This window comes from Elephantulus edwardii, unplaced genomic scaffold (assembly GCF_000299155.1).
Source record: "Elephantulus edwardii isolate Elephantulus edwardi_28Jun2011 unplaced genomic scaffold, EleEdw1.0 scaffold00058, whole genome shotgun sequence".
Lineage (NCBI taxonomy): Eukaryota > Metazoa > Chordata > Mammalia > Macroscelidea > Macroscelididae > Elephantulus > Elephantulus edwardii.
In genome coordinates this window covers 4,574,975-4,600,178 of record NW_006399808.1, presented here as the reverse complement: position 1 = coordinate 4,600,178, position 25,204 = coordinate 4,574,975, and the positions used below count along the sequence as shown (strand labels likewise).

At 42.7% G+C, this 25,204-nt stretch overlaps 1 protein-coding gene across 23 annotated transcripts in view; it reads right to left on the bottom strand.

Annotated features, from left to right (window-relative positions):
* The window catches only part of KCNMA1 (potassium large conductance calcium-activated channel, subfamily M, alpha member 1), a 1,059,824-nt gene that overhangs the window by 284,142 nt on the left and 750,478 nt on the right, over positions 1-25,204 (bottom strand). For all 23 annotated transcript variants that reach the window (XM_006887494.1, XM_006887495.1, XM_006887496.1 and 20 more), the window contains 2 exons: positions 23,569-23,638; positions 15,157-15,312 (listed from right to left, as the gene is read on the bottom strand). In XM_006887494.1, the coding sequence (XP_006887556.1) occupies positions 15,157-15,312; positions 23,569-23,638 (226 nt within the window). The remainder of the gene's footprint in view (positions 1-15,156; positions 15,313-23,568; positions 23,639-25,204) is intronic.

Below are 25,204 nucleotides of genomic sequence, written 5' to 3'. Positions count from 1 at the left end.
AAATTATACTTCAGTGAATAAGAAAAGAATTATGCTGAGGAAATTAAGTGTAAATTACCAAAAGGACAAATGTCATATTATCTCCTAACATGAAATAAGCAACTATCTAGAAACCAGGGAGCTCTGGTGGTCTAGTGGGTAAAGAACTGAACGGCCCACTTATAACCAGGGGTTTGAATCCACCAGCAGCTCCAAAGAAGGATGATGAGTGATCTCTTCCCATGTAATTTACAGACTCTGAAAATCTACTAGAGGGTCATTTCTGAGTCGGTTCTCACTCCAAGACACATAACAACATAGAAACCAGAAAAGGGAGAATTTTGTGTAGGACATTAAGTTTACGCAAATGGTGCTAGAATATTTTTATAAAAGATAGTCATAAAAGGGACATCATGATGACACAGCATGAACTACAATTAATGTCATTGAACTATAAATATGGGAGTTTTGCTGGTGTATGTTTTAGTGCACATATTTTCACCAGAATCAAAAGAGAAGAAAAGGAGGAGATTTGGCTTAACAAGAGAAAGCAGGTGATATGACAAGAGATGTAAGGGTCTGAAGCCATTTTCGTTGGAAAAATACATGTTACAAATGGAATGAGAGAGCACTACACACCTACTGAAATAACGAAAATAAAAAATACTGACAATATCTAGTGCTGGTAAGGACAAAGAGCAACTGGAACTCTCCTACGTTACTGGTGGAACAGAGAAGTGGTAGAGACACCCCAAAAAATACTGTAACAGTTTATTACAAAATCAAAGGTATGCTTACTTTACAATCCAGTAATCCAACTTTTAGGTATTTATTCCAAAGAAATTACACATTTCATCTATATAAAATGCTGTATAAATATATTGTCAGCTCTATTCATAATTGACCTCAAATAAAAGCAATCTAAATGCGGCTCAATAGATGAATGAAGTGTGAAGTATTCATAAAATGTCACACAGTCCAGCACTCTGGTGGACTAAAGGTAAGGAACTGTACTGCCAAGCCAAAGGCATGTGGTTCAAATCCACTATCTGTCCTGCTGGAGAAAAATGGGCGCTCTTCTCCGATGAGATTTAATGCCTCTGAAAACCCACTGTAGGATTAACAATAAGCTGGTTTTGAGTTGACTGCATATTACATTAACAGTTCAGCACTAGGAAACAGGGAAGTATTAATGCAGCCAACACTTTGGATGGATCTCCAGGGAATTATGTTGAGTTGGGGGGGAATCAATCTATCCTAAAAAGTGTACTTACTCTATAGTTCTATTTACAAGATGCTCTTAAAATGGGGGGGGGGAGGGAAGTTGGGAAAAGACTACAGTGATAGAGAACAAATCAGTGGCTGCCAGTTTCCAAGAGTTAGAAGTATGAAGAAGGTATTACTATGAAGTGATATCATTAGAGACCTTATCAGATAATTGAATAATTCTATGTTCTGCTTCAGGTGGGATAGACTCAAAGTCATATTTTGGTTCCCATGGACTTGGTTTAATTTTCCTCAGCTTCAGCTTGAACTTGCATATGAGTAGTTGGTGGGCTGTTCCACAATCAGCTCCTGGCCTAGTTTTCACAGCTGATATTGAGCTTTTCCAACCGTTTTTTTCCACATATGTAATCAATCTGATTCCTATACATACCATCAGGTGAGATCCATGTGTATAACCGGTGTTATTTGCAATGAATAAGTCATTTATTGTGCAAAATTCAATCATTCTCTCTCCAGATCCATTTCTGTCACCAAGTTCGTGTTTTCCAACTATTGAATCTTCTTCTCTGTTCCCAACTTTTGCATTCCAGTCACTCATTATTATCAATGCATCTTAATTGCATGTTCGATCGATCTCCAACTGTAAAAGTTGGTAAAAATCTTCTCTTTCATCTTTCTTGGCTCTGGTTATTGGTGGATATATCTGAGTTGTGGGAGGATATCAAGGGCATCATCCAGGAAGAGTACAAACGGTCATTGCAAAGATGGAAGAGGAAGAGAAGACCAAAATGGATGTCGGAAGAGACTCTGAAAATTGCACTGGAGAGCAGAGAAGCCAAAGCACAAGGAAGAATTCAAGATACTAAAGAGTTGAATAGAAGATTTCAAAAGGCAGCACAGGATGACAAAGTAAAATATTACAATGAAATGTGCAAGGTGTTGGAGTCAGAAAATCAAAAGGGCCGAACTCGCTCAGCACTTCTTAAGCTCAAGGAACTGAAGAACAAATTCAAAGCTCGAGTTGCTATAATCAAGGATGTTTGGGCAGAATATTAAATGATCCAGGAAGTATTAAAAGAAAATGGAAAGAATATACTGAGTCACTGTATTGAAAGGAATTGGCAGACACAGAAGAATTTCATGAAACAACATATGAGCAAGAGCCTTTGGTGATGAAGGAAGAAGTTCAAGCTGCATTGAAAAATTAGGAAGGCCGTACGCCAGGGATGTATCCTGTCTCCATACCTTTTCAACCTGTATACAGAAAGGTTTATCCGGGAGGCTGGGCTCTTTGAGGAGAAATGTGGGATCAAGATCAATGGAAGATCTATCAACAATCTGTGATGTGCAGATGACACAACCCTGCTTGCTGAAACTGAGGAGGACCTGAAGCGCTTGCTGCACAGACTCAAGGACTGTAGCCTCCAATATGGATTGAGGCTCAATGTCAAGAAGACAAAGATTCTCACCACTAGGCCAACTGGCAGCATCAGGATGGATGGTGAAGAGACTGAGATTGTTCACAGCTTCAGTTTGCTTGGCTCCACAGTCAACATTCTTGGCACCAGCAGCCAGGAAATTAAAAGACGTATTGCCATGGGAAAAAGAAAGTCTGCTGTTAGGGACCTCTCCAAAGTACTGCAGAGCAATGGTGTGTCTCTGAAGTCTAAGGTGCATTTGGTACAGGCCATGGTCTTTGCAATCACTTGTTATGCATCAGAAAACTGGACAATGTTCAGGGTGGATAGAAGAATTGATGCCTTCGAGCTGTGGTGCTGAAGAAGAGTATTGAGAGTACCATGGACTGTTAGGAAAACAAGCAGATTCATTCTGGAAAGGGTTAAACCAGGTGGCTCCTTGGAGGCAAGGATTCTGAGGCTCCGTTTAATATACTTTGGACATGTTGTAAGGAGGGATCGGTCCTTGGAGAGGAACATCATGCTTGGGAGGGTGGAGGGACAGCGCAGGAGGGGAAGGCCCTCTATGAGGTGGACTGATTCAGTGATTGGCGTAATCGGGATGGGTTTATCGGAGACGTGCGATTGGCGCAGGACAGAGCAGAGTTTAGGGCTGTTGTGCATAGGGTTGCTATGAGTCACAAGCAACTCAACGGCACATAACAACAACATGTTCTGCTTGTTGGAGTGGGTGTACATGTATAAATATGTATTAAAAATTCAAACACTTCTTCATAAGAATAGAAAAATTTACTGTATGTTACTTAAAAAGCAAAACTGAAGTAACAGATACTTAGCAATTATCATTTATTAATTTTAATGAGATCACCTTAGCAGGCCATTTACTTTAAGCATGTCAAAGGGTAGCTCTTTAAGAGAAAGTATTATAGTAAATTGTGCAAAGAGCTGGAGTCAGTAAATTAAAAGAGAAGAACTTGCTTGGTATTTCTCAAGCTGAAAGAAGTGATGAACAAATTCAAGCCTCAAATTTTAATACTTAAAGATGCTATAGGTGAAATTTTGAATGGAGAAAAGAACTTAAAGACAGAAGACCAGAAGACATACTTGAAGTTATTGTACCAAAAAAGAATTGCCTGGCAAAGAACTATTTCAGAAAGAACATACGATCAAGAAACAATGGTAATAAAGGAAGAAGTTCTCTGAAGGCACTGGCAAAAAAAAAAAAAGGCCCCAGGAATACCAATTGACCTATTTCAACAACCATATTCAGCTCTGAATGTGCTCACCAGGCTGTGCCAAGAAAACTGGAAGACAGCCACCTGAAAAACTGACAGGAACATATCCATATTTATTTCCATTCTCCCCTAAAACCATGATCTAACAGAATGTGGAAATATTGAACAATATAACAAATATCATATGCAAGCAAAATCTTGCAGACAATTACCAAAACTGGCTAGAACAGTGTAAAACCAGACAACTGCCAGATACACAAGCTAAGTTTGGAAGAGGCTGTGACACTAGGAATATTATTGTTAATGCCAGATGTGTCTTGGCTGAAAGTAGAGTATTAGAAGGGTGTTTTTTTTTTACTTTATTGATTATGCAAAGGTTTTGGACTGTGCAAATCAGAGCAAATTGTGGCTAACACAATTTGAACATTTGATTATGCTCATACAAAACCTACACTTAGACCGAGAAGCTATTGTCTGAACAACAAAGGAACACTGCATGGTTCAAAATCAAGAAAGTAGGGTGTCATGGATGTATCCTTTCTCCATACCTTTTCAATCTATATGCAGAAAAGATCATTCAAGGGGCTGAATTTTATGATAAAGAATGTGGCATCAAGATTGGAGGAAGACTCTTCTACAACCTGTCTTATGCAGATGATGCAATCTTGCCCACTAAAACCAAGGAGGACTTGAAATGTTTGCAGCAGAAGATCCAGGGTTGTAATCTTTAATATGGATTAAACCTAATTTAATATGGATTAAAACATCGTTTGATATGGATTCTCAACATCAAGAAAACAAAAATCCTCACCACCAGGTCAATAGGCCGTATCATGATAGAAGGAGAAAAGTTGAAGTTAACCATTTCATCTTGCTGGGATCCACAATCAACACCTTGACACTAGCAGTTAGGAAATCAACCTTACTTGAAGAAACTAAGGAGGACCTGAAGCGTTTGCTGCAGAAGGTCAAGGATTGCAGTCTTCAATATAGATTGAAGCTCAACTTCAAGAAGACCAAAAATCTCACCCCTGGGCCAATTGGCAATGTCATAATAGATGGAGAAGAGATTGAGGTTGTTAAAAATTTCAGCTTGCTCAGCACCACAATCAACCCTCTTGGCACCAGCAGTCAAGAAACCAAAAGCCGAATTGCTCCGAGGAATTCTGCTGTCAGGCACCTCACTGAAGTGCTAAAGAGCAACAATGAAGTCAGTCTAGAGACTAAGGTGTGCTTGACTAGACCATGGTCTCCACAGTTACTTACTATTCATCAGAGAGATGGGCAATGACCACAGATGATGGATGAATTGATGCCTTTGAGTTGGGGCGCTGCCAAGAGAACAAAAGGTTTATGCTAGAGTGGGTGTAACCAACCTGCTCCTCAGAGGAGGAGCTCCATCTCATATACTTTGCGTACGTGGCCAGGAGGGAACAGTCCCTGAGAAGACATCATGCTTGGAAGGGTGGAGGGACAGCTCATGAAAGGAAGACCTTGGATGAGATGGATTGACACAGTGACTGGGGTAGTGGGGTGAGTGTTGTGGAGACAGTGAGAACGGCTCAGGATAGGGCAGCTTTCAGAGCTACTGTACTTAAGTTTGCTATGAGTCACAGGCAAATTGATGACACATAACAACAACAACCACACGGTCTACAGAGGACTTTGAGATGTGTGCTAGAACATGTCATTAATTAGGGACGGTATGCATAACATCTAAGTTATAAAACTGGAGAAAAGAGGTCAACCTATAGCGGGACAGGTGGACTCAGAAATGAAGATAGTTAATTCATTAAAAGCCAATAAACTCTGAAAGGGTTCGTTTACATGTATGATCATTATCAGTGACAATTCCCGACTGGGCGGAGGTGGCCAATCTCCTGGGTTTGTCATGGGAGTTACGTCCCAGCCATGACAGCATCTGTGTTCTGTGTCCTCCCTGGATGCGGGCTCTCCTGCTACGTTATATAATCTGTCTTTGCTGGCTTCCCCTTTGTTCAATCTGTGCCAAGAGTCAAATAAAAGAATCCATATGTGATTACAGTTATAAAACCAAAAGGAAAATATTAGACGAAAATATAACATTTTGGGGTTTCTAAGTTTGTTTTACCTTTAATGCTAGGCAGACAGTTTACACAAATCATTTTGCTGCAAAGTAAAGAATAATGAGTTAAATGTGTTCCCTGCCACCATTAATCATGTATGTTTGCCTTTGATTGACCAAACATATAAGACACACGAAATGACTTTCTAATCATGTTCAGGGCAAAGGAAGGAAGAGGAGAAGATGGGGAGGGGAATTTCACTTCTTTTATTCAGGAGGCCCATTGACATTTTCTGGTAATCTTCAACCATGCTGTGTGGACTTCTCTTTGCTAATAATGTTTGCCTTGAGAATTTGTAAAGGTCTGAGAACTTTTTAATTCAATGTTCTAGAAATTACCAGGGCCACAGGGAAACGGAACCCCAGCTAAAGTTTATGGATTGCTGCTCTCTTATTTCGAAATAGCCCCTATAAGTCACTTTACTTGCAGGTGGGTGCTGGTAACCTTGGACAGTAAGTGGCACTGAGGAAGTAGCCTCTCACCTCACAGCCTCTGAGTTCTGACAAGAATCAAGTAGGAAGAAAAGGGATGCACAGTGACATTAATCCAAATGGGATGTTGATGTTTAGTAAGTTCATTTCCATTTCCATTCATGGGTGTTTGTTTTGATTTGTGAATTTGAACAACACACTGGCTGGCTTTTCTGGCAGCAAAAATGGTTTATAGCCAAATCTACCCAGTAGTTCTTGCCAAGGATTATAAAGCTTTACATTACACATTTCTATACTGAATCAAAGGTTTCTAATTTGGAAAGGAGGCCAAATACAGTAGCAAAGGAAGATGGTTTCAGGACCCAAACTCTAAGTTGTCCCACTGTCCATGATAAAGCTTAGCCAGCCTAGATTGAGGCCAATTTCTTCATTCACTTATTTAGTCACTATTTACTGTGTGCCCATAAGAAGTCAGAGATGTCTTTGGGTGGTGCAAACAGTTCATTCACTTAGTTGTTAACCGAAAGGTTGGCACTTTGTATTTACCCAGAGATAACACAGAAGAAAGGCCTGTGATCTACTTCCCCCTCTAAAAAAAAAAGCCACCTCATGAAGACACCCTGAGTCCCCACCAGGACTGGCTTCACAGCAACTGGAAGACACTTTACAGGTCAGGTATTTCTAGGCACTTGATGTCAAGAAAGGTATCAAATAGTGTTTGCTTACTGTACTTACATCCTCTCAGAGAAGCGAGGCAGAGAAGCTTAAATGGCATGGGAATGAAGCAGGGAGAGAAGATAAAGCTGTAGGTGTAAGTGGTGGAGTGGGAGCGGGAAGAGGTGTAATTTTTAAAATGCAGCCATAAGGCCCTTGGAAAAGAGCTCATTGAGAAACTGACATCAGGAAGAATAATCTGATGCAAAGAAAATATTTGCTACCTAAGGGAGAGTGGTCCAACCAGAAGGGGAAAGATAACAAGGGCAAAATCACTAGTTCCACCAAAGGTGGTGGATGAAAGTGGGGACCAGAAGAGGGCAGAAGGTCACACGTCGTGGGATGTCCACGCTGTATTCTGGTGAGATGGCAAATAATGGAGAGACTCTATGCAGATGATGGTATGAGTCTGGCTCATGTTGGACAGGAATAATTTTTGGATCTTTTGTTGCAGATGGACAGGAAGGCAGGGAAAGGGAACACCAGGAGAGCAGCCTTGAGGGTAGTGCAATGCTCCAGAAGAAGGGGGATGGTCATCTGGAGTGACTGGAACAGTGTGGGATGTGAGAAGGGCTCAGATCCTGTGCATATGTATATTCTGAATGCTGAATCAGCAGGATATTTTGAGGGACTGAACATGGGGCATGAAAAAGGAAAAGAGTCAAGGATGACCCTCAAGTTTTCTGTCTAAGCAATGGGAACAATGGCGCTGTCAACACCGAGATGACAGCCACATGAAAACGTTCACAGAGAAAGAGTGCAGGTTTGATTCTTTATCTGTTCGACCTGAGAGGATATGAGATATTCAAGTGGAGATGCTGGATTACAGCTGAATAAATGACACTGGTTTTAGGAGCAAGGATATAGGTGAAGATATAAATTTAGGAGTCATCTATGCATTTAGTAGCTGTGAGAGTAAATGAGATTACCAAGGACCTGAGTATAATCATATTGAAACACAGTGCTCTACTGATAAGAGCTGAATTCCTTTGTCATAACATCATTTGTAATTACAGTGAAATAACCTTCAAGTAGTAGAACAGCAACAGCTTACGTATCACTAATTTATACCATGTGGGTTAACTCTGCCAGACAAGCCCTCTCCCTGGGACCATGAGAACTCTCAGGAAGGAGACAGAACTGTCAGATGGAGCCTTGTCTCCATTTAAGAGATACTGTCAACCTTCCCTTGTCCGATATATGATCTCCTACTTCTAATATGCCAATCTCAACATGGATGAACATATTTGCAGAGCATGCCTTCATTAGACAGTAAATTGTCTTCCTGCCTTCCAGGAACATCTCCCTTAGCCACTCAGTCTTTCAAATCCATTTCATCTAGGCTTCAATTGGCTCCACTCTCCTGAATGCAGAGTTACATGATGTGAACGTCTTTTCTGAAGGTTTTGTCCATACCCCCTTTGACTCTGTTCATCCAAGGCTCACCCTCACCAGTCTTGCTGCAATGACCTTTACCCTTGCATAACTGACCACAGAGAAGGGCTACCAAGATCCATAAGATGCGGCTCTGGAAGTATGTGGCTATGGCACAGAAGCTTTCCAAAGCTGATCAGCATCTCCTAAGATGTGCAGGAAATTTCTACTGAATCAATCTTTTCCAATAAATGAAGGAGAGAAAGGCTAAGGTAACAGGACTAGAGGGAGCCTCCACTTATTTTTAGTCATATTTATTCTTGGTTTACTTAAAGATCAACTAAAGATCGTTTAGTTTGGACACTTGATTTTACCAATTCTAAACTGTAAATCTTAATGCAGGTTCCTGAACTTCTTTTAACCCACAGCATTTGCCACTAAGAATTAGGGGAAATAACAGTGTGAGATTGAATTGAACCATATTGAGAATTAAATGCATGCAAATTGTTTGATACGTTGTTGTTGTTGTTGTTATTGTTGTGGAGTATCACTGAGTCAGAATCAACCCATAGCTGATCCTCCAGTGGGTTTTCAGAGGCAGTTAACTGGGTGGGAGGAGATTGCCATCCTTCTCCCACAGAACAACTGATGATTCAAACCACATGCCTTCAGGATGGCAGTGCAGTTTCCTACCACTAGGCCACCAGAGCTCCCTTTGATACTATAATGCTTACAAATATTATCTATGTGGCAGAATATGCAAGTGCACACACATACACGATACAATCCAAATGAAAGGTATTAAAATAATTCCTCTGAATATAATGCTAGAACTCTGTACTGCTGAAGGTGTATCTCAATACAAAAATAGACATAATGAACAAATAGTTGCAAGTTTAGCAAAGTCTACTTCAAAGTCCAACCCGAATCACATGGTCTGAATTTCCCAAGCCCTGCCTCAATAGAAATAGGAAAAGGAGATAGAGAGGGCTATTCTAAGATTGATATAAATATTTTACTTGGAAATTTCATATCTTGTGGGATAAGGAGAGATGTATGACCTGTTTTCTCCATTCTCGTAATAGATTTATTTAACTAAGAATTAATTCTGGAAGACATACCATGTTCCAAGCTGGCATGTGTATGTGTGTCTTACGTCCATCTGTGTACATATAAAATAGATTGTTAGGCTGGCAGAGTTAAAATATTCAACAATGTGGGGCACTATTTAACTATGCTAAATGGAAAACTCAGTTTACACTGAAAAGACATTTTTAAAGTAAATTCTCTCCCTAACACACCTACTCACATTCACAATTTATCACACCTAAGGAAAGCCAGCCCTAATAATGGCATGATTTATAGAGAAAGCAGCTAAGGCCTAGCTTAAAACCAGATATACTACCATGAAAGTTAAGTATTACACAGTAAGACACCACAACAACAAAAATCAATGGATCTTCAATTACATCCAAGCAAGGAAGCCATGTAAAGGGTAAGTGTGGTCACTTATTTAGAGATTAGGTCAGGGCTGATAGGCTAAATGAGCTCATTGTCTTGGTCTTTTCAAAAGACAGTAGGAAGATTCTCACTTGAACCTGACAGGCTGGTGGTCGATCAGATAGTGGTAAGCGAATAGGATGTTCTAGGACTGGTAGATAATGCAGATGTAGATAAGTCACAGGGCCCAGGAGAGTCACCTACAAACCTCAGAGACAGTCAACAGGGCAAGCAAGGTACCGCGGCACACGATGCCCAGCCTGTCAACAGAAAGAGTTGCTGATGCTGGGGACCCAGGGTGCCCACATGAGCCTCTTTCATAAAAGTACTGGATACAAGCTTAGCACAGACTCAGCACACAAAGCCCAGGGTACCTGGGAGTGTTATGGGCATGCTTTGAAGTGACTGTAAAATAAATTAAGGCCAAGAGCCAGGAGGAAAGTCCCTTAAAGCAGGTTTCAAATTAAGAAATTCATTTCCCCTAAAATATTTGGGCTAAAACTGTTTGTAGAGTCCCAGAGATGCCATATTCCAAATAAAAGCTAGACTTGCAGGGGCAGGGCCCTGGTGTCATTAGGATTTTTTTTAATTGATTTTAATGAAAGTTTACAGAGACTTAGGGTTTCCATTCATTCATTGTTGCACTTTTCTCCCTGCCAATCCCTACCTCCCACCCCCAATTCACTCTTCTCCTTAAAAAATAAAAGAAAAACTCTTTCATTGTTATGCAATCCCTCCCCCAAGTCCACTCCATTGCAGCCTTCATTCTGGACTCCTGTCATGACAATAATACCCAATCATATGTCCCTTTTAAACAGTTTGATCCCTCATCTGTTTCAATGCAGTATACATCAAACTCACTAGGTTAGGATCTCGGAGAGTTAACGTTAGAGGTTAAACTAGTGCCCTTCCCCTCCCCACCCATATTTCTTGATGCCTTTGCTTTGGGTTGGTTCCCTACTGTAATTGCCACTTGCCAACAGTCCTTGTCTTTCCTTTGTGGAGTTCGGCCACTTCAGTCTTGGCTGTTTGGTTGTTATACCCAATACAAGCCCAGGGGAGAGTTGCTGCGTGTCTGCCTGCGATGCCATCCTGTGATGGACCCTGCTCTCCTGTGAGCACTGTCAGAGTATAATTTCACAGAACCAAGAAACAGACTCAAACACCCCACCTCCCTGGCAAGAGAGGTGACCTCACCTCCCCTAGTGGCTTTTCCAATCCGAACGTCCTCAAAGCATGGGGCTGCCAGAGCTCACTCCTCCCTCCAGTTAACAAGCCTGCTGGTCCCACGAAAGCGCTGGTGGAGTCTCCCCTGTGGGAGTCTGGGTAAAGGATGCAATTTCAGCAAACAGTAACCCATTTGTAACATGGGGGTTACTGCTACTATCTCTTCCACAACAACTCTCCCAGTAAACCTAACTCAGGCATTGTGAGCCTTCAGATGAGAAGACGAATATAAAATATGGCAATGATAGCATTAAAGTAGGAGACAGTGAGGAGCTGGGATTTAAAGGGGGACTGACAAGGATAACAATGTAGAATGAGGAGCACATGGATAAAGTTGTTCGTACTTTTAAATTATTATATATTGTTGCTCTTATTTAAAATTTCTTTGTATTAAACTATTATATGGTTGTTCTTATTTTAAATTAAGAATTAAATTGTTCCTAGTTTAAATTTATTGGCTATGAGTCAGAGCCAACTGAAAGTACCTACACATAGGTGATAGATGATAGATAGATAGATAGATAGATAGATAGATAGATAGATAGATAGATAGATGAAAGAGAATTCTTGATGTTGGTTTTTCCAGGACACTAGACAAGTACATAGGGAGCTCTGGTGGCCTCATTGGTAGGGAACTGCTCTGCCACCTCAAAGGTGGCCTGTCTCTGCCAGTTCACCTCCTCTAGCAGCTCTGAGGGAGACAGGCGGGCAGTGTCACCCTACGTCATTTACAGCCTTTGAAACCCTGCTGGAGGATCAGCTTGAGTGGTTCTGACTCAATGGCGATGGATTTCTTGAGTTCAATGGTAAGTGTGCGGGGCTCTAATGTGGTGTTGTGAGAAGGGTCATGCCTCTCGGGTTCCAAACTACCAGCGCTGTGCACAAGAAAAATGGGCAATCTCCTCCCATTGGACTCACAGCCTGAGAACTCCACGGAGGGTCAGCAAAGCTTCGGTTCCCACTCAAAGGCAATGAGTAGGAGTCATTTTTTAAAAAACAAATATCTTACAGAATTGCAATCCAAAGACCACCTCCATGCTGAAAGGCCATGTTCAGAGCACTCCCTCCTGACATGGGGAAGTTAGCCCTGGACAGAAAGAACATGGTAACATAACCCCAGGAGGGAAATGTGTTTTCAGTTATACCAGGGCCCGGCCTAGCCTTTCCCACAGGCTCCTCCTCAATAGGAACTTGGCAGTAGGATCAGCTCGGCGGGAGGGGAAGTCGTTGGCTGTGGAGGTGAGGCCCTGCAGGCTCTTGAGAAAAGCTGGGCAGAAGTTCTCCCCGCTGGTAACGACACCAAGGAACCAGCATCATGGTCGTTTTATTAATTTTCTTGACAGGCAGCTCTAGTTACCATTCAGGCACCACAAAATCAAAACATACGCATGGCAAGTGCCCCCATCTGTGGTGGGCCCTGCCAAGGTTCATGTCACATCAACACAGGAAGCAGAGCCCAGACCCTAGGACCACATGCTTGGCCCTGGGGGAAGGCCTTGCCTGGAGGAAACCACCAGAACTCGGCAGAGAGAGCCTATGGAGTGCTCCTGGTGACAGCCCTTCATCCAGGCTCTGAGCTCCTCTCCACAGGACATAAGCCACATGGCCACCTCTAGCTTAGGGGCTTGTCCCTAAGCACAAAACAACCACGTAGAATGCTCTGCTGCCTCTATTTTGTGGTCAGCTTCACTCAAGCAGCCAACAGCAGCCTGAACGAAGCCTTAAAGGAGCCCAATGTCCTCGTTTGCAAGCTGGGTCTGAGCTGGGACAACAGTTGTCAAGGGAGATCTTTGAGCACACAGGGAATGCAAGAGCAAAGGTTGTGTTTCTTTGCTTGTCTGTTTCTGTTCTGTTTTGTTTTGGAATCAAGGTATCAATTGCTAATACCTAAAGCGATAGAAGGTGCTTCGAAACAGTTTGTTCTTTGATGTAGATCAATGCCGACTCTCTATTGGCTGGATGATTTCAAAGAGTAAAAAGGGAAAGGTCCTAGAGAAACTCCAGCTGTGGGTGACACAGCTTGTGGATCCCCAGGAGAGGAGGTCAAGCCTCTGAACCTCATCCTTCCCCTACCCCTCTCACACCAGCCAGGGTCAGAGCCTCAGCCCCATAAAGAAATGTCCAAGTAATGCAGTCCCTGTATATCTTTATCAGCAGAGACGGGGAAGGCTAGAGGTGTCACACCTTCATAGAGAGCTTCTGGCCTCCATTCTGGGACCTTGTGGTACTAAACACTTGTGTCAAATGCTCTTAATTTGACTATATGATAAGAGGAAGTTCTGGTAGCCTAGTGGGTAAGGAGTTGGACTACCAATCCAAAAGCAGGTGGTTCATATTCACCACCTGCTCTTGGAAGAAAGATGGGGAATCTCCTCCCATGTAATTTTTTTTTTTTACAGAGATTTTGGATTTCCGTTCATTCATTGCCGCAATTTTCTCCCTTCCCACCCCTCCCCACCAGCTCGCTTCCCCCTCCGAAGAGAGAAAAAACAAAAAAAGAAAATACAATTCCCACGTCCCTTCCCCCCATCCCCCACCCCGAGTTCACCTCTCTATGCAACCTTAATTCTGGATTCCTGTGCTAACCATAATACTCAATCATATATCACTTCTAATCTGTTCTTTCCCTCATCTGTTTCAATACAATATACATAATTTATCCAGTTTTTTCTGTCATACCCCCACCCTGATGTCGGACCCATTCTACAACAGTGGCACCATGCAGTATTTGTCCCTTTGTGACTGAGATATTTCACTCAGCATAATGTCCTCCAGGGTCACCCACTTTGAATAATATTGCATGAGTTCCTTGTTTTTCAATGCTGTGTAGTATTCCATTGTGTGGATATACCACAGCTTCTCTATCCATTTGTTTGTTGATGGGCCCTTAGGCTGCTTCCAACTCTTTGCTCTTGTAAACAAAGCTGCAATAAACATGGGTGTGTATATATCTGCTTGGATGGCAGACATGGACTCCCTCCTCCCATGTAATTTTTAGGCTCTGAAAACTTGCTGGAGGGTCAGCGACAAGTCGGCTCCAACTCAATGGCACACAACAACATACAATAATAAGAGGAAAAACAATCTAGATACAGATTAGAAAGACCCACATGAATTCATTTTGCTTTATTGCTTTGCCATTTGACTAAGAACAATCTGAGGATAAATGCTGGCATTATTGCTACCCTGTCCTCCAGAAGGGGTCGCTGGAGGGATAAGGGGGTCCACACCCAGCCTGGCCCGTGAGGTCAAGGAGGGCCTTCCTCGCTAACCAGAGTTGGGCCAGTGGTCAGAGGCCACTCTGGGGGCTTTGGAGTGGTGGCCCTATCACCTGTGGGTGGAACACGTGGTGGACAGAGAGATTAACACATGCAGACCGCCCGTCTCCCTGTGTCAAGGACAACTACTGCTGAAGAATCAGTTCCTCGTCTCAATCACCATTCAAATAACCGTGGCATGTCAGCCCTTCTGGCCTCCTTGATTGTGCAGAAATAAATAAATGAATTAAGTTGTTGGGGTTTGGGCTTCGGCACAAACACATGGTCTGCATTTATCCTCACAGTGAGAGGTCCACCAGCCACTTGATGTAAAAGAGCAAAATGATAATTCTTTTCTTTAGGCGTTCCAGTGCCATATGGAATGTATATAAATCATATTTTTGTTTTAACAGCGGAGGCTTTGTTGATAGATAAACATGTGGTTTATCTAAAAAAAAGAGAGCACTGTGCTTTGAACAATCATTTAATGGCCATGGATGTGCCAAATAAAAATAAAAACATAATTCTGAAAGAAGCTGGCCTCGTGCCCAAATCTGTAACAAGGAATTTCTCCTTCACCAAAGTGGTTGAAGCCCGTCGATCTGTTTTGAGTTTAAGCAGTGCTCTGTGCTCAACCCCACGACAAATTGAATCCTGGGCTAATGTGCTCTAATAAGACAAGACGTTACCTTTATGAATGACCTCATAGAGAAGAGGTTGGCGAGCATCGTGGAGAGGCCTTGGGCCAGGCAGCTCTGGGCTATGAAGCCCAGCTTCAGCTCCGCGAGGCAGATTGCGTCATCCCCCTCTTTCCAATTCCAGCTCGGGATGTTTAGCAGATGGGCCTGTGGAAACAAAAGCAGGTATGAGACTCGCTGTGGTGAGCGAGCGGGCAGTGGTGTAAGTCTTCTGTGGGGAATTCAGCTCTGTCCAGTGGCTCAGGGTCACTCCACTTTGCCCTTTCTTTGCCTGCACTTGATTCACCTGTTCTTAGTCCTCAGACTTCAGTCCCTTGGAAACAGCACCTCTGCACTGATCAAGCTCAAGTCCTTCCCTGGGCTTTGTCTTTTAGTCAAACAGAGCCCAGAAGGAATCTCCTCTTGTGACAAATCGATCAGCCAGTGCTACTAGGATGTCTGGCTGGGTTGTTCATAAATTGGCTCCTCAAATAGGCTGGGAGGCTGGCTGTCAGACACAGACATACTTGGTGTCTTCCTTACTCTTGCCTTTCCAGTGCCCAACATCAGTAGTTCTCTCATGCTTGAAGAATTTGTGACATGACAGGTCCCTGGCCCAACCCAGGTAAGGGGAGGCTGAAGAATCTGCATTCCTAACAAGTTCTAGGGATGTTGGCACTGATGATCTGAGGCTCCTGCAGACCACTGCCCTGTTAGTTTGTCAGGAATATCATAGCTGTTTTACAGACTCTCACAGATGGACTGATTCTATGCCACAGTTAGGAAATCCCTGAGACAAGGACAGAGGGGCTGTTGCTCCAATTATTTTTAAGTGGCAGGAAGAAGAGTATCAGAGATGATAGAATAAGAAACAAGACACAAAATGCTGGCCAGAGTTGGGAAAACGGGCAAGAAAAAAACAGCCAGAAAGGATTTCAAAGTCCTTAATATCAAGTATAGCATTTAGCTTCCAAAATATCAATTATAAATTCAAAATAAAGAGACTTAACTTGGCAGCAGACATAAGAGGGGGAAAAAGCAAGCAAAATCTAACAAAATAGAATTTAAAAACAAATCAAAACACTCCACATCAACAGCAGAAAACCAAAGTCAGGGGGGGGGGGAAGCAAAGTCCAAGTGTGGGATGAAGAAGACCCCAAACAGAGGCCGACTGTGTGACACACCACAGAGAAAGCCAATGTTGTCTGGCTGCAAATGTTCCCCAGATCAAGGGAAATAAACTAGTCAGGATGGTTCCAGGGTATGTGATTCACATTTAACAGTCGGATTTAAAGAGGGAAAATGATAAGTTGAGTAACTCCCAGAGAGAAATGACAAGCAAAGCTGAGGGTTCTGGAGAACGTCTTTGGAGAAGCAGTAAAGTGAGCCAGCCATGTTTGGACTGAAGAAGGGGGGGTCTCCACAGAGGAGGGTATGTGAATGGCTCAGGTGTCCCCATGTCATAGAGGGATTAAGCTTGTCCTGCCTCGTCCTACAGGCCAGAATTCAAACTGACTGCTGAATATTATAAGAAATCAGCCTTTTGGCTTGTTATGTGAAGGCCCTTTCTAAGAATGTAATTTGTTTAATAAATGGAGGTGGTGTCTCCAAAAACACAAAATCTTTGCCTCTAAAGGTCAGTATTCCTCCAAGTCTCTCCACAAAATGAACTGTGCTTTGAATGGGAGGTTGAATCTGAGCCTTAGTGCAATAGTGGGTTACATGTTTCTAAGCCACAATAGTTCCAAGTTTATCAGCCACCCCATGAGAGAAAGATAGGGTTACTAGGAGCCAGGATCAGCTCTCCGGCCGTGGCTTTGATTGGGGGCTTGAAGCAGCTCAAATGAGATAGCCCTCCAGTTCTCTTCTAATACTAAGATTCTATTGCCCTGAAATAAACCCATTACTTCTCTCCAGGTCTCAAGAAAGAATCAGAAGAGTGTTCTCCTGTCTTTCAAGATAATTTACAGTAGATACATTAGCAGGAAATGGAAAATTCCATTGTGCAAACAAAGCCAGAGTCCAGTAGCTCGATGTTCTGCTTTCAAAAATAACACTTTAGTGAAATTTCTTCTTGGAAAAACCCATTTCTGTGAAAATCTTAGGGCTGCTAACCCAGAAGTGTTTACTCTTGGCAAAGAAAATTCCTGGGAGCATGCTTCACACCCCTCAACGTGCAGGCCACAGCGACAGTCATTTCCATTAACTCGAGGATTAGTGAACCTTCCATCCTGTGCTTAATTCCACACTCTCCACCCTTTATCCTACTTCTCTCCCCACTCTTTACTGACTTAAGAAAGCTATTTCCCCTCTTAATTACCTGGAAGTCTAGGAGCTAAATATCATTTGCATTAATATCACAAGAAGAGAAAATGAACCCAAGTAATGAACAAGTAAATCACCTTGAAAGACACACTACACACCTCCACAGTACCTTTATCCCAATCAATCAACAATTCCCTGTGCCATTAGGCTATGAAGCAATGGGTCCAGGCCTTAAGTCAGTGGGCAGATAATGTGCACATACTCATTTGCTATTAACTAATAAAAGCAATAGAACCAAGTTTGTGTCAGTGGCACCACTAGGCATTTTCAGCAATGTGCTTTGGAGAATTACACTACATTTCTCTCCCATTCCTCAAGTAGTTGGAGTTCATTAGATATAGTTTACACATTATTACACATTGCTCAGGCCTCCTTCTTGGCTCTCATATTTTCACCAGTGACAATGTGGGAAGATGTGGGCTTCTTCCATTTAGAGTCTACTGGGAAACGGAAGGACTCATCCACAGCTAAATCATCTGCAGCGATAATTGTCCAAGATGCCATAAAACATCCTGTTGTTGAAGAGTCTCCAGCCACTGACAACCACACGCCTGCAGCACCTTTCTTCACATTCAAAGATGGTCACACCGAGAGTCACTGGAATCTGTTGTCATTGTTGGGTGTTGCCAAGTTCATCCTGATTGACCCACAGGGTTTTCCATCTTGCCCAAAACAGACTGCCTGGCTCTCTTTCTTCCAGAGTTGCTGGGTGAATTTGAACCATCAAACATCAAACAGTCACTACTTGTTGTTGCTGTTGTTGTTATACTCAGGTGCTGTCAAGTTGAATAGGAGCCATAGTGACCCTATGAACAACAGATCCGAACCCTGTCCTCTCCTGTGCCATCCTCACACTTTCTGACATATTAGAGCTCACTGCAGTAATCACCACGTCAATCCACCTAGTCGAAAGTCTTCCTCTCCCTTTCCAAGCATCACCTCCTTCTTGAAGGAGTAACCCCTCCTACCAACATACCCAAAGTATGGGAGGTGAAGCCTCATCTTCTTTTCCTCCAAAGAGCACTCAGGCTTCACTTTCTCCAAGATATATTTGTTTTCTGGTTGTCGATGAGATATTCAGTGCTCTCCTCCAACACCATAACTCAAAGGCATTAATTCTTCTTCTGTTATCTCTATTCTCTCCAGCTCTCAGATGCATAGCAAATGACCAGAAAGACCATGGCCTAAATCAGACTCACCTTAGTCCTCAAACTGACAGCATTACTCCTCAATAATCTGAAGAAGTCCCTAACTGCAGACTTTCCCAGTGCAATCAATCTCTTGATTACCTGACTGCTGGTACCAAGGCTGTTAATTTTGGGTCCAAGTAAGATGATGCTATTGACAGTTTCAATCTTTTCTCTATCTATAATCATGTTGTCTATCAGTCCAGTGGTAAAAATCTTTGGTTTTTTTGACATTTAGATGCAATCCATACTGAAGGCTGTATTCTTTGATCCTCTGCAACAAGTGCTTCAAGTTCTCCTCACTTTTAGCAAGCAAGGTTGTGTCACCTGCATAACAGGTTATTGATGAGGCTCCCTCTGAGCTTGATGCCACATTCCTCCTCTTCACTGAGTCCAGCTTCTCAAATAACTTGCTCAACATATAGACTGACTAGATATGGAGATAGAATACAGCCCTGACACACTCCCTTGCTAATTTTAAACCATGTAGTGTTCCCTTGCTCTGTTTGCACAATAGCCTCCTGGGATTTCATTCTTCTGGGATTCTCTGGGAGTCCCATTCTTCTCAATGTTAGCCATAACTTGTTATGATCTACACTGCTTGTCTGAAGCAGTTGGATTCTGGACAGTCAATCATAACTGCCCTTTAGCAGCCAAATATTTCACCGTTGTGCCACTGGCTGCTGATACTTTTTTAAAAAAGAAAAAGAAATCAGCAGTTCTTCTATAATGCTGGTTCTGCAAAAGCGCAGTTTGATTCGAAGTGCTGTTGCTCTGTTTATAGAGGAGGGAATAATTGGCATTCCTCTCTATTTGCTGGCTGCCAAGTGACCATGATTGGCGCCCACCAGAGCTGATCTGTCTGTGGCAGAGTTTAGATCCCATGGTCTGAAGTCACACTGGGATGCTAAAATGCACAGATGGTCAAATGAGGACTAAATGAGATAATGGATGTCGAAGCGCTTTAGAAACCATAAAATATGACACAAATGTCTATAATTATTAAGATGACAAATTCAGAGCCAATTTTATAGGGAAGGAAAGTAGGCAGCTTCTCGATACCCCTTAAGGCCCCAGAACATACCATTATCCCATCAGAGGGGATTGGAACGCTTTTCATTTTAGGCCCAATAATCCAACTATGGAATCTATTTTTTGGAATATAGTCACAGTAACTTAACTTTACATGTACACAGATTCTTTCCTGAAGGGAAGTTTTAATAGGTGGAAGTCTCTGGCACCTAGTTGTGAGTGAAAAGAAAGTGTCAGGAGAGGAAGGAAAATATTAAAAATGGAAAATGTTGATAAGATGAGAGCATCTTATAAAACAGCGTAGCACTGTGAAGCAGAATGAACGGTCTCCACTGGATTCCTACTGGAAGTGAGATGTCGAGCAACGAACACGGTTCTTTCTGGTTTTCTCCAGAGGATGATACATGCCCTTTTCTTTCACCCAATGGATGACAGAGAAAATTCCCCTTGTTCTGGTTAGATGCCATCAAGTCAACTCTGACGCATCAAGTCAGTGTCACCAAATATTGCCTGCTCTGTGCCACCTTCAGGATGGCTGGTAAGTACCCTGATTGATACCCACTGTTACGGTAATGTGTAACTACCCCTAATTGATGGCTTCCCTCATTTTCTCCAGTCCTCCACTTTACCAAACATAATATACTTTCCTAGTTATTAGTATTTTATCATAATATGTCCAAAGCAAGCAACATAGAGTTTTACCATCTTCAACTTCTAAGGAACATTCTGGCTACTTGTCTTATATGAGAGATTCGTTCATTCTTTTGTATATATTAATATAATATTAATATTCTTCCCCAAAATTGATGCAAATTGTTTGTATTATTTCCTCTTCTGTCTTTCTTTTTTATTATCCAGCCCATTCATTGTCCAAGCCAAACGACTGTAACTTATTACAGGGGAAAGATTTCCACAAGTGACTTTATCTAACCCCAAAACCTAAAGATCGAGATTGTACCAAGGACAGGAGCAAGGGTCTGCATCATTGCAATGTAGGGTTTTGTAAAAGTCATTCAGGTTGACATGGACATGGTGGTTCTGCCCAAGTACAGCCTGCATTCTAGGTCAGTTCACTTGCTTAGAGTTTGGGAAGAATCACAGACCTAGAATCTTCCTGAGTCTCTTGAAGATGTTGAGATGTTGCATCAGCATTGACTACAAGGGAGAAAAGGAACTGGTATTCCTTTCTAAACATCACAGCATTAATTCTCCTATTCAGTCTAAAGTTAGCTAAGCACTGAAACAGCGTAAAGCACTCCAACACCAAACAGGATTCAAATCATAAATGGAAGGAGAATGTATTGCCTCAAGAGAGCTGTCCCCAGCCACAGCTTTGCTATTTAAGTCCACTTCCACCTACAGTGATTTCCATCAAAAAAGCTTCTTCAGATTGAACCTTAGGGTTACCAAAACCGTCACTTTATCTTTTCAGCATCGTTGGGTTTTCCAAAGATAAACAGGTAACTGTGACCTTGGGTGCCCACCACCAAGCCCACTGGCTGGAGAGCACCACACGCCGCAGGGAAGCCACCTGCTGAGGGTGGAGTAATGGTGGCGGTGGGCAGCCACTCCAAGTGGTAGGCCAGTTACTGACAGCAGGTCCCACTCAGTGATGGCCTCCCCACAGCAAAATGGGCCAGTATGTGCCAGCAATCAAGAAATAATGGCATGAGGTTGGTGCATTTGGCAGAACAGAGGGTCTTCTCTGGGTCACCTGACTGCCTATTTTGTAGGGAATATGGCCCATAAGCTGGGGCACACTGTCACTCATGACCCAACTGGGAGTTATTTAGTTCACGCAGTACACCTGGCCCCAGGTACTGAGCTGTCTCCAGTTTCTGAGTCTCATTAAGAAGACAACCAGCTCCACTTCTGGCTGGAAAAGGTGCCACCTTCCCTCCTCCAAAGCTGTCTGTCCGGGAATGAACTGACTATGCTGCCTGGAGGAGGCTGAACTCTAGTTTACAGAGAAGCCATTCACAAACCAAATGACGTGGACTCAGATACTGGTCTTCTTTCCAATCCTACAACTGTTAGCTATAACAGCAGAAAAATTCCTATTTAAACACTCTAGATCTCCTACTTTCCCCCTAAATTCAACAGGGCAGATCCTCACTTGAATCTTAGAACAGAGTTTCGCATTCTCCATCCCAGGTATATCACCTGGCCTCAGACAAAGACATCACCATGCTTGCTTAGGGTACTTTCTCCAGCTCAATAGATCCTTCCAAGTAAATAAACAGGGTGTCTCCTTCACTTCCACCCCTCAGAGTATTAGGGACAGTAAGGGTCACATAGTAGATATTTATCAGTGTTGATAGAAGTAGCGACTAACCACAAAAATATGGAAATGATGCTGGCAAAACTGGACTGCTACCTGCAGAAAGTTGATACGGGATCCACATCTCTCACCATACACAAAAATAAACTCAAGTGGATTAGAGACCTTGGAACAAAGCCCAAAAGCCTAAAGCTCATAAGAGACAAACTGAGATGATGCTTAGAAGGCCTAGTCTACAGTATAAAGAGACTGCCAAATACAGCCAAAAATGTACAGTCTGAAGAGGATCAAACTGATGAATGGGACCTTGTAACAATTAAATCTTTGTGCTCATCAAAAACTTTTTCCAACAGGGTGAAAAGAAAACCTGCCGACTGAGAGCAAGTATTTGGCAGTACCATCTCAGACAAGGGTCTCATAATGAAAGTTTATAGACTACTACAGGGCCTCCAGAAGAAAAGGACTGATAATCCAATTACAAAATGGGCAAAAGACATGGAAAGAATTTTCACAGAGAAGAGTATGTGGATGGCCAACAGACAAATGAAGAAATGCTCCAAATCAGTGGCAATAAGAGAGATGCAAATCAAAACCACAATGAGATACTTCTATTCCCAGTAGTAGTGGCAAAGTTTAGCAGGGCATCAAGTAATAAATGTTGGAGAGGATGTGACAAGATAAGAACTAGTATACATTGTTGGTGGGATTGTAAAATGATACAACTACTCTGGAAGACAGTTTGGCACTTCCTCAAAAAGCTGAACAAAGAAATTCCATATGACCCAGCTATTCAACTGTTGGGATACACTTTGAGAAAATGAGAACTGAGGCACAGATAGAGACTTGTACACCAATGTTCACAGCAGCATTGTTCACTATAGCAAGAACATGGAAACAGCCCAAATGCCCAACCACAATGGAATGGATTGAGAAATTATGGTACATTCACACAATGGAATACTATGCAGCACACAGGAGCAATGATTTTGTAAATCACTACCTAACATGGGAGGGGCTGGAGAGTTTTATGCTATGTAAACTAAGTCTCATAAAGACAAACACTGTACGGGACCATTACTGTAGACCATGTACGAGGATCCAAGGAGGTGGGGGTTAAACATAGGGTCACACAATTTGATGGGTGGAGAGAGGGATTGGTAAAGGAAAGGAGAAAGGTCGGGCATGAAAGACAATGCATATGAGCTTTATGAACTTTGTATGTAGACAGCATAAAAAAAGTTTACAAAAAGGAAATGGTAGCAATTAGTTGGGATGGAACCTAAGAACACATCCATGATTCTGAAACTAAGGCTCCAACAAGAGCTTCCTGAATGGAAGAACCAGGACTTTCTGCCCATTGCCCAAATGAAACTGGGCATCTGGATTGCAGAAATGCACAAGGGAGCTTACCACCCACTCTACCTCTGTATCCAGGCTTCTGAGTTGCAGGGGCGTGTATTCCTGTGCAGGAGTGTGCACTTGAAGGTGCATGTGTGTGGGATGGTGGGCTATTTCTGTGTGTGCGTGTGTTCGTCTGGTGATGAGGAAACCGGCCCACATATGCACCTTGAGGCTGGGGGCAGGCTTTCCCTGTCTTACCTTGTTGTGATACTGCAGCATCTGAGTGATGATTCGGATCTTCGGGTGGTAGTTCTTTATGGAGATTACTCTGGAAAAAGAAAGAAACAAAGCTGGGGTGAGGCCTGACTTACCCAAGAGTTCTCGGAAAGGAAGACTAATATGATGACTTCCCAACAGGGCGGGGCCAGCAAGCAAGGGGGTCATCAGAAGAGAGTTGCAGGTATGAAGGCATGAAGCCAAGTTCAACTGTACTTCCACTTCCCTATTCCCTACTTACTGGAAAGGAAATGACAAAAACAGCTAGAGGTTCTGTGTGGGGCATAAAATAAAGGAAGGGTCTCCATAATGGTTGTACGTGTATATATGTGTGTGTGAATATGTACACGGGTCAGGGGCTGGACTTTAGGAGCAGAAGTCGTATGTTTATTGTTTATGTGACTGTTGTTTGAGTCAATTAAGGCTCCTGGTGACCTTATCAGCAATGGATCTGAACCTTACTCAATACTGTGTCATCCTCATCATCTCTGATATACCTGTGCCCAGTGCAGCAGTCGCTGTCAATCTAGCTTGTTGAGGGTCTCCTTCTCTTTCTACCGTTACCAATGCATGTCCTTTTCCAAGAACCAGGCCCTCCTAACGACATTTGCTGAAATTTTCGAGCTCTCTAGTTTTCCAATCTCTCATGCTCTCAGGACAAGCCTAGAAACAACCTACTCTGGAGTCAAATTCTCCACACTAACACTTTGAAAAGACAAATAAGCAACATGATAAATTAGTGTCACTGTCACACACACACACACACGGCTATTCTAATAAGATCATTAATAATGATCTTATAATAATAATAATTATAATGCTCTTTGGATGAGACCAACTATTCAACTTCAATAGCAAATAGCATCTGGTGAGAGATCAAGGCCAAGGCCAAGGTCTGGTGGAATACCTCTCCCATCTCCATACCTCCTTTTTAAACTGCCCGAATAAGGGTAGCCTGCCCCACCCTGCCTCTATTCCAAATCCCATCATTGCAGAAAGGATGGGATGGAAACACGTGGGCCTGGGCCCTGGTATTACACTAATGAACCAGGTGACCTTCAGGAAATTCCTGGCCTCTCTGTGCCTGTTTCCTCATCTGCACATTGAGGACAGAAGTACCTGTTTTATTTACTTCACAGGCTTGGTATGAGCAGCAAATGGGAGACCAGATGTGAAAATGCTTTGAAATCATTAAAACCTCTCTGCACATGTAAGTGATGGTTTTTCTCATTACCGACTCCGTCAGAGGTGACATTGTGCATTTCCTTCTGTGACAAGAAAGGCTAAAGAATGGAATTCCACGGAAAAGCCCACCCTCAGCCTCAGCAGAGGTGCAAGTACATTTATTATGATCACCCCACAAACTTACACATAGATGTGGTCTCTGAGGCCTCCCCACCCTCTCTGTGCAAAGATGAGGAAGGGGAAAAGTGAAGGAAACAGATCTGTCACAAAGAGTGTAACATGTGAATCTGGAAAATGGATGGCTCAGAGGCCTCTGCCTACATCAATTCACCCTGGGCTTCTGCACTTGAAGGATTTCATTTTATTTTTGAAGAAGTATTGTGTTGGTACCGGCCTATAACTCAAGGACTGTGGGCTTCTGTCGCCCTCAGAA